Consider the following 10,540-nt stretch of genomic DNA (forward strand, 5'->3'; position numbering starts at 1 on the left):
TGTAAGATGAAATTGTTGTTTTTAAAGTCCCCCTGTGGTGAAAATCAAGCTTTTAATGTTGTTTATGGTGTTTTAATATACTTTAAGACAAACCATGTACAAATTCATAAGTCAACACCATTGCTGAGTATTTTCTCCTTAAAACGCAGTTTTGAAATCGCTGGTGTTTCTGACGTCACAAACTACCTTGTAACCACTCACGTCAACGTGTGATCGTCAACGAGTGGATCTCTGAGCTGGTGTGAGTGAGTGGAGGCGGGGCTAATTTGCATTCATAAAACCGCATATATTAATGAGGCAAGGATGTAGAGTTACATTCAAGCTATTTTAAGGCATGAAGATTTTTTTTCAAGCAAAAAAAAACGTTTAAATGTGTAATTTTGGTCATGACATCAAAGATGAATTTTAAAGGTGCCCTAGAATGTTTTTTTTTTTTTTTTTTATAATGTTTCCTGGGTTACCCTTATAATGTTAGTATGTTTTTTAGATAAAAAATAATCATAATTTAGAAATAAATGGCATTTTTCCTAGCCTGCTTTTAGCCTCTGATTTGAACACTCTGTTTGAAGGGGCGTGTCTGCTGTGGGATTCAGTGTAACCGCGGCCACTGCTGTGATTGGCTGACATGCTTGCATATGAAATAGCAACGCATTACATGTGAAACTCTCTCCCGAGTCCCGAATACTTTTACTACTGCTATTATACGTTTTTACTATAACAGCTATCGAGATTAACAAATCGTGAGATGTTTTTAAAGTATTTAGATCTATTCCCATCACATAAAATGTTGCCGTGATGAGCATTGAGCAGATGACTGTGTGTTGATCGCGAGAATGAAGATCTAATCATTGCAAAGCAGTTTCTGCACTCTCTCTGCTTTCACCAATGCAAACACGATGATGTAAATACAGTAAGAGCTTCGTTGTGCAGTAACGTGCGTCATTGATTTCATAACGAGTTTGGCAAGTGTCCAGATAAACTCGCGCTGTGTGGAAAGATTGTTCTTTGATCGCTTTCTGTATATAATTTGTTTCACAAATTAAATACGATTATTTTCATCCTACTAAAAGAAACGATGTGAAGCTGATATTTTAGTCACTGGCTTGACTTACTGATGCATAAACAGTATTGAACGATTTTGAGAGAAAGATTACCTGTCTGAACTTGAACAATTACTCATCAGAAAGTGTTGCTTGGTAGCTCGATCCGAGGCCAGCTCTGTATTGGCCCAAGTTAATGAAACACTCGGAGAAATGTTTGGAAATTTCCAGAGAAAATAAAATTAACCCATTGTTTCTTCAGAGGCCCAGATGAAGGAACTAAAAAATACTTTTGTGTTCATGTGTACATCCACACTGAGCAACTGCCATGCTTCGGCTGCGCAGTTCCACCTGGCATTGAGGGCTGGCATTATGCAAATATTTGGAGGCGTACATATTAATGATCCAGACTATTGCGTCACAGTCGGTATTGTGTGGAGAACCGACCGTTTTTCAGGGGTGTTTTTCATAAACGTGAATTAAATGAGAACGCGAAAACAGTCCAGTTTGAGATTCACTCTATGTCATGTCCATGCACTGAACTCTTGTTATTTGACTATACCAAGGTAAATTCAATTTTGAACTATAGGTCACCTTTAAGGGATACAATTATTGACTACATGGGGACTTTAAGAGGCGTGAAGAAGAATCATTTCAAAATGTGGGTCTAAATACAGTACACTTGACTTGCCATGCTGAATGAATACCGCTAAAGAGGCAACTAAATTTGCTCTAGTAAGTTGTTGTACTCGCACACACACTATTCCGTTCCACCATGAAGAAAAAAGAACTCAAGAAAGAGGCATTGATTGCATTTACAGCGAGGAACTCGAACTTTAGCCCTCAGAAGAAGAGCCAGCTTTGAAAAAAGCACATTCTTCTTACTCAACAGCTCCATCAAATACAATAAACCCAAAGGTCTATCTTACATTAACTCTAACAAAGGCCATCAAGTCAGCAGCGCTGAACACTTGTTGATCTTCTAAACAAATACATTGTTTAATCTACTTTAGAACTTTGGCAAACAAACTCACTCAGAGGTGCTCATGCTCACCTGTCGTTGTTTTTTGTGTAGCAGGCAGTGTCCCTTCAGAATTGCTGGCACTATATCGCCATCTATAAGGCGGGAGTGAGAACTGCGGGTGTTGAGAGTGGGGGTTGGGAGGGGAGATTGCAAGGCAGAGATTGATATGCCACATCTTTCTCAGATGTGGCACTTAGCTAGGGCGATCTGCTGTGAATCATGGCAAATTAAAGAAAACAGAGTGAGCAACACTTAGGAAAAGAGAGGGAGAGAGAGTCCTGTGGAACCTGATGTCGCTTCACATCTCTGCCAGTTATACCTAAGTCCTGTCTGAGACATGGCTCAGAGAAGGGAGGAAAGGTGTTAGTCACAGCCCAGCTGAGGTTCAGGCTCTCCTGCAGGCATGTGAAAGCCATATAGGGAAGAGATCAATGCAAAAGAGGAAAATAAAGGATTACAGTCAAGGTAGGGTTTAGTTGGCTGATTTGATCTTCTGTAATCAATGCAAAAAAACAGCAACGTGCCAAGATGAAGCAGATCAAAGCGCTCAATATTGCCGTCCAATTAGATTATGTGGGGAGGAAAAGCAATCTATCATTTTAGATGGGGATGACTTTTATTAAATAGAATTGTAAGGGTTTATGGGGATGTGTAAAATGGCATATTTTCAAAATCGACAACTCAGTCGGCCTAACAACTAGTCAGTGCCTAAATGAGTAGTTGATTAATCGTTCTTAAAGAAAAACTGAATAATTAGACTGGCTTTGGGCTCACCTGAACCCAATATCAGTTTTACTTTAGAAACGTTTAGCTAGATGGATTACAATCGAATGGAACGGAAAGAGATGGGGTATCTCATGATTTTAAAAGTTAGATTCTTTTTTAACTTGACAAGTTAATGGAATTGCAATGGGTGCAAAAACATTTCAAAGTGCAACAAATGGCCAGAGTGGTGGTGCTTTAAAGTTGATGAATTTGAGGACACCCTTTCTGAGAGGGTTTTACAGTTCAAGCGAGCACAACAGCAACCAGCTAAAGCTAAAGCAACACTAGACAACAAAATATCCCAACCAAAAATAACTTATTGACGTAGAGGAAAAAGGTGCTCATATCAAGTTACACATTTTCAGAGCAGAGAATAACTAGAAAAAAAGATTTACTATGGAAATATCCATGACTTAAAGGCTTAATTTTCATGACGTTTCATATTTTCAACAAAAAATTTCTGATTTTTACTTGACTATGAGATCCACATTTATGATTATGTGCATGAAATATGAAAGACAGAAAGATCAGAACAGCGGTGGTCAGGACTGCAGGGCACATCCTGTCTGCTTATCACAAATCAGATCTCTGTCTTCCATTTATCTCTGTTCCTGTCATCAATCATACCCAACAACATGCATCCCTCTCAAAAAATGTGCACACACACACTGGAGAACACCTCTGTTACACTGCCATTATTCCTACCATTAGTATTCTCTGGTTCCCCTTTAATACACAAGAAATTGTGCAGCATAAGCATCTAGAGATAAACACGTATCATGTTTACCGTGACATTCGGCTGTTCTCGCTGTGAAATCTGTGTACGTGTGCATGTCTCTGATACAAATCCTCATATTGCCTCTGGCTCCACAGGTCACCATGCACAACAAACACACAGAGTTAGACAAACGCCACATGGATACCGAATTACTTCTTCTAACTAGTGAGATCCAGTGTCACAGATCGTCGTGCGTGTTTAGTCACTGCAATTATATTTGGATTGGCTAATGTAGACTAGGCCATCTGGGTGGTTTTAGATAGTTTGAAAGAAAGGTTTCCAGCAGTAATTGTCTATGAATCAATATGCAAATACAGGAATATTATATACAATTTCCACTTCTCTCTGAGGGAAGAGGCAGTCCAGGGACACTTTGCAGGCCTGGCATGCCACACGCTGTTTGAAAAGTGGATTAGAAGATCCAGGGTTTTGAGGCTCTCCTCACAATTATCTGTCTGATGGTGGGATGATCTATGCAAACAGAGAGAAGATAGACTGAGAAAGAGGAAAAGAAGGGCACTGGGATTGATAGAACCTGGTGAAATGAGAGGACTGACAATGCGGGGATTCTAATGCAACTCTTAAATAATGGAGCAAACTAGAACACAAATGAGCTTTCGTTTTTTCCCAGACTGTCACTGTCTTCAAATCAGTTACATTCATATAATGAGTTGGAATTGCTGATACGGTCTTGGTTGAAATAAGCATGCAGCTCTGGGATATACTGTCTTTTATCTTCACCTTTGCTTACATCTCAAAAAGGGATAGTTCAGCCAAAAATAAAAATTCTTTCATCATTTACTCACCCTCATGCAGTTACAAATATATTGCTTTCATTATTTTGACACAAAACACAAAAAGTGAAACTTATCCTGGACACTTTATGCCATAAAATTCAAGTAAACTGGGAAAGGTGTGCTCAAGCCCCCAAATCATAATACAATAAATAGCTACAATACCTAAATCAACAATAAAATAAACCAAACTACATGTAATCGATGGTTACAAAAGTCACCCTCCATCGTAGCTACAGTATCAAAGGACAAATAGCAACGAAAGATGACAATGACATTTGACCATGAGGTGCACATGAACCAATGACATTTGATGGACATCTGATGTCAAACCTGGCATGTGACATGTAACTGTAATTTTTGATTGTGGAGATGCAAAAACAGTTTGAAGTGCTACAAAATGGCCAGAGAGGTGGTGAATTTGAAGACACAACCTATCTAAGAAAGATTTGCGGTGGGGGGAAAATGCTCACACAAAAGAAGAAAGGAAAGGAAAGGAAAGGAAAGGAAAGGAAAGGGGAAAAAAGAGAAAGGTAGAGGAAAAGGAAAGTCTTTTAAGTGTAAACCACAATGATATGTAGAAAGAGATGAAAAAATTGGTTCAGGATGATTGTGTGTATTTATCTGCGTATTTATGAATATCTTCAAAGCATTTACAGCCTAAGTAAGTAGTTAGTGAATTTATAGTCTAAAAAGTCTCTACAAACAAATAATTATTGACCTGTCTCTGAACAAATCATTCTGCTTTGATATCTTTTTCCCATTACCCAAGCCTTTTGACTTAGCGCCTACTCCACAACGTACTGGCTACATAGAAGCCAAACACACAAAATTGTGCCTTAACAATAAATCTCCTACATACGCTGTGCTCCCACTCTGGGAGCCAAGAGAGATGCTGTAGGTCAGTGGGTCTTGACCTCTGAGACTGTAGACAAGTGCAACATCCGCACCAGGAGCGTTCTGTAATCACCCATTCTTCAACATCAGCTATAACCCACATGCACGAACAACATATCTCCCATGAAGGAGTTGCGCAATTAAGACAAAAATCAAACCTAACCTATGCAGCTAAAGCAGCGACCTTGGTAGAGGATGGGTAGCGAGTACAAAGGAGGGTCGACACAGGGAGCGATCCATTCAGATCCACTGCAGTGCTAATGACTGGGTGCTCTCATTATCTCCATCATTACCAGACCTTCATTTAGCGTATTGTGCTCAATAGCTAGTGTGCAAATTAATCAAGATTTCTCACTCTGGTAACACATGCTTCCTCCTAATGGCGCATTTCAAAGATGAAAGTACGAGTCACAGTACAGTCCCTCTGCAAGGTTAAATAGAAACCAGACCTCCCGAATTCTCTCTGTGCTTCAGTACAAGGTCACCTAAGGTCATTGCGAGGACCAGGTTCAAGTTAGTATTGGCAGTTATTCCCTGGAGGTGAATGCAGAAACTGCACCATTCTGCAAGCCAAAGAAAAACACATTTATCCTTTTTTTCTCAAATATCCATTTGAGATGATATTTTTCATGCTTTACATTAATATGTTTTGACACCCAAGTTCATTTTTAACATTTAAAATGATTTATTTTAGTTTTTAGCATTTAGTTTTTTTTTTATTTAGACAAAGCTGTAAAGATTTTAATATTGCTATTTATTGGTTATCGGCCATAACACCAGCTTATCAGTATTGACCAGATTTTTTATATTGTTGCATCATGGTGTTATTTTAGTATTATTCAAATATTATTATAGTATTCATTAATATTTTGAAAAAGCTTTTATTTTTATATATTTAGATTTCATTTAAAATTTTGGTTAAGTTTTGATGGTTTTTGTTGTATAGTTTGTTTAGTAGGATTTTTTAGCTTTATTTTAATTTCAGTTTTAGTTTTTTTTAATACTTCAACAAACTTATTTTAGTTAGTTATCAAGGCAACATTTTAATATTTTTTATATTCCTATATTTTCAATTTATTTTAGCTTAATTAAAATATTTTCATTAACTTAGTTTCAGCTTTAGTTGACAATAACTACTTTTTTGCATCCCAATAATTATTGCAAAAATATTTATAAAAATATTTGTAACAGCATTCCGGACCATTCCCACCTAATTTATTGACCTCCTTGGTGAGGAAACCACAAAAACAAAGGAAGTGCAACCTAATGCATTTAGAGTAATGCTAATGTAAAGGATCTAAACAGAGTAAATGGAAAACTCTTAAATATAAGGTGCTTTGCATTTTGAATTCATCATTAATCAGAAACGCAATCGCAAGTATGGAGTGAAAATCTCAAGCAACAGGGTTTCTACACCTCACCTCGCCATTTTCTGAGGACGGATGCTATATATACACTTGCACTCTGTAGCTGGTGATGAGCACCCTAGACACACAGAGTGGACACAGCTGAAGCTAGCCCTTCTGCATGACTGCCTTTAGGCTTTGCAACTAAAGGGACAGTGTGATTGTGTGTGTCTGTTTGTGCATTATGCCCTGGCTGAAGCAATGTGCACCTGTTACCCTTGCAATAAATAGAAATGACACCAGCCTAAAGCAGCGCCTCTTTCTCTCATTAAGACTGATGAATCACTGGAGTAACACATAAGTGTCAGCGAAGTCATCAAACGTGCACCATCCGTGTCACAGCACAAGGTCGTCAAGGGGAAAAGGGATGCAGATAGCAATTCAAAAGTCTTAAATGTGGCCTATCCAAGATTTATACAGCTTTTCTGTAGCTCAAACAGTAGAGCGCTTGCAACGCCAAGGTCATGGGTTCAAATCCCAGGGAAAGCAAGAACTTATAAGAATGTAAATGTGTGCCTTGAAATGCAATGTAAGTAGCTTTGGATAAAAGTAAATGTAAGATTTAAAGCCGATATGTGCATCCTGGAGTGAACAACATCCTCTCGGAACTTTAAATGGCCACACTGACTTATCTATTACCTGAGATATTGGACAGCATGTTCTTTCCCGAAGAATCCTCGCCACTTAGGGATCTTACAGCAAGTGAGGGAAATTATTTCCCTTCCATTTCTCTTTTCTTTTTCTCATTTTCTACCACCATGCTGGGGGAAACTGGGTAAATAGATAAGTAAATAAAATAAAACACAAAAGCAATGGGGGAGAGAGAGCAAAAGATAAATGTCTGCACCTTACGGGTATCCCACGCTTATTCTGAATCCTTGCAGCGGCTCGCGACTGCTTAACGTTTCATTTTGGAAACAGGGATTTATAGAGGGGGAAATTCACAGGCTCTGATACGCAAGGGAAACTTGGCGCCCTACCTGCGCGACTATAAATAAGATCCTTCTCACTTGATCACACACGGAGCCAGAGAGGGAAAAAATGGATATTGCACCGCTGGCCAGGTAGACGGTGAGTGCGAGACGACCATGTAGAGAGCATTGTATGAAGCTATAATCTATTTAGAGTGGTTTATCACATAAGGGGGGTAAACAAAAACTACATCTTGCTTACAATGAATTCTTAAAAAGAACGTGCTATAATCTCTGCAGACTCCCTGAGGATTCAGAGCATTGAGATGATTCACAGCTATAAAAGTAACAGCCCAGTGAAGCATCTAAGAAGAGCTGAAATGTGACTAATGCCCAATAAGTATTAATAATAAGTGAACAATGATAGCTTGTGTCAATGTAATAAAGTATCTTTTTTAATCTGCGCACAACGCCTGGAGTTTTCCATGCGATAAACAACAGTAAAAGATGCATTTAAAATGAAATAGTGAACAATGCGTGTACAACGCCTTCTCGCATGCTGAGGGCATGCAAAGTTATAAATTACCTTACGTACTAATACGTGATCCATAATAACTTTTATCTAACACAGAACACGTCCATCGAATGCATGTTATCTAGGGCCACAGCAGTCACATTTAAGGACTATGAGCTGAGAGTTTGAGCATTATAATAATTTGCTGTGAAAATAAAGGCATTCAATCTGTGAGAGGAAAAAACACCAACAACCAGGACACCTGTTGTTCATTATCCCGTACAAGGAATTAACTGTTGAGCAGTAGCTTACAAATGAGCCATCAGCATTTTAAATGCAAGAGGCCATATCAATGTCTCCTTCACCCCCAACTGGCTATGCCACTGACTACTGTAATGCACATGTAAAGAACAAGACAGACAATATTGAATGCCTATTAGTATTAACAGCATCGGGTGACCTATTGGAACAGCGGTTCTAAATCGCTTTGATTTAGGAAAGAAAAACGTAAAAATGACCGACTGGAACCAAAAGAAGAGAGTTGGTAACTAAAGATGGTAGCTGGTTTCTAGCTGATCTAAGCTGGTTAGTTGGTGCAAGCAGGTTCATTTGCTGCTGGTTAAGCTACAAATGTCCCAATCGACAGCTTGACCCCTTGTAGCTGTAGTTTTGTTGCAGATCCAAGATGTTCAACCAGCTTGATCCAGCAAATGACCATCTTAGACAAACTAGAAACCAGCTTCAATCTTTCAAAACATTTGATTCCAGCAGTTTGAAGTGAACACGCGGTTCTTTTATTAGTCGGGTCCAGTTCGTTTATCAATTTCGATTATTTCATTTCAACTCTTCGATTAAAGAGGGACGCAGTCAATCACTTATTTGATTTATCTATTAGTCTCGTTTGAAGCGAATAAAGCGGCTCTTTGATTGTTCATCGCTTGCTTTATTTCTTTGATTGCCATTCGTTGATCTTGTTTATTTAGTTTAAATTCGAATAAAGAGGGACGCAGTCAATCGCTTATTGTATCTATTTATTTATTAGTCTCGTTTGAAGTGAATAAAGCGGCACTTTGATGGTTAATCGCTTGTTATATTTGTTTGATTGTCATTCTTTGATCTTGTTTGTTTGGTTTGCATTCTCTCAGAAGTAAACGGAATCTTAACGTTGATAGTTTATTTGTTCGTTAATGGTTTGTTAGTTTTACTGATCTCATATGACTAGATAGGGACTGTGTGAGTCTTGAATCGTTTATTTGTTCGCTCATTTAGGCTACTGACTTTGCTGTCTTTTGTGAATGGAGAAGGGCTCCGTGAGTAAGCCCGTCGTGTGAATGTCTCCTGATGAAGGGAGCCAAAGGAGCGCTCAACTTCAGAGCTGAGCGGAATATAGATGCGATCTGAGACTGAGTTTGCTCGTGATTTGCACCCATCTGATCCCAGTGCATTCGATTTATTCACACGAACAGACTTGTCTAAACGTCTGACGTCAACGTTCTATGCACTAGAGACATCGCTACTGTGATAAATTATTAGAAATAAAGAATTAACATGTTTCATTACACTGATCTCTATTCTTTTTGTCGTGGCATTCAGCTATCTCAGCGCAACTCCAAATTCTCAACGAGTTGTAAATACGTGCAATGCGCTCACAAAATAATTTCACAATTTTAACTACACTAATGCAAAAAAAAAAAAAAAAAAACCTGAAGCAGCTCAAGCATTATTCCTGAACATAAGGGAATGAAACCTCTCGCGCCTACCTGGCAAACGAGGAATGCGATGAAAATGCGGGTTCCGAACTCCATGGTCTCAGATCAGTGGGAATAATGTTCAAACCAAGATGCTGGTCGGACCAGCGCTGTTCATAATTCCAGAGTCGCGAGAGTAAAGCCCCTCTGCCTCGAGCTGCCAACTTCCCAAATAGAACTGCAGCCTCGTGAGCAGAGCATTGGAGTCCGCCACCAATAGATTTATAGGGGGGGGGGGGGGGGGGGTCTTCTTTGACGCTTACATGAACCTGACATGCTAGCATTGATGTTAAAGTAATAGTATCAGCACCTTTGCATTGCATTCCTTTGATTTTTCACTGATTTCAAACTTTCTTTTTTGAAAGATAATGGATAGTAGTTTGATAGTGTGATATATTGCACATTCACTCATTAAATGGAAATAGTTTTAGGACAGAATAACCAGACATCCGTAGTTCCAGAGGGCTTGCTGTGGTTCTAGGGTGTAATATATATATAAATAACATGTATGCAAATAATATGTATTTTTCTTTCTTTTTTCTTTTTTTAAATAAGGAAAAAACACTTATGGTTGATTGGTCATCATTCTTAACTGTATATGTGCAATGACTCTCAGCTGGTGACATTAAAATGGGTCACGTCTGTTCTGAATGGGTTGTGAAC

General features: G+C 38.7%; 1 protein-coding gene across 1 annotated transcript in view; it reads right to left on the reverse strand.

Moving 5' to 3' along the window:
* Positions 1–10,077, reverse strand: part of cdh13 (cadherin 13, H-cadherin (heart)) — a 430,791-nt gene extending 420,714 nt beyond the window's left edge. Inside the window, exon 1 of the mRNA XM_056261289.1 lies at positions 9,890–10,077. Coding sequence (XP_056117264.1) covers positions 9,890–9,934 — 45 coding nt within the window. The 5' untranslated portion in view covers positions 9,935–10,077. The remainder of the gene's footprint in view (positions 1–9,889) is intronic.
* Between the last annotated feature and the right edge of the window lie 463 nt (positions 10,078–10,540).

The sequence above is a fragment of the Rhinichthys klamathensis genome, unplaced genomic scaffold (genome assembly GCF_029890125.1).
Source record: "Rhinichthys klamathensis goyatoka isolate OS25496 unplaced genomic scaffold, OSU_Roscu_1.1 h1tg000181l_1, whole genome shotgun sequence".
Taxonomy (NCBI): Eukaryota; Metazoa; Chordata; class Actinopteri; order Cypriniformes; family Leuciscidae; genus Rhinichthys; species Rhinichthys klamathensis.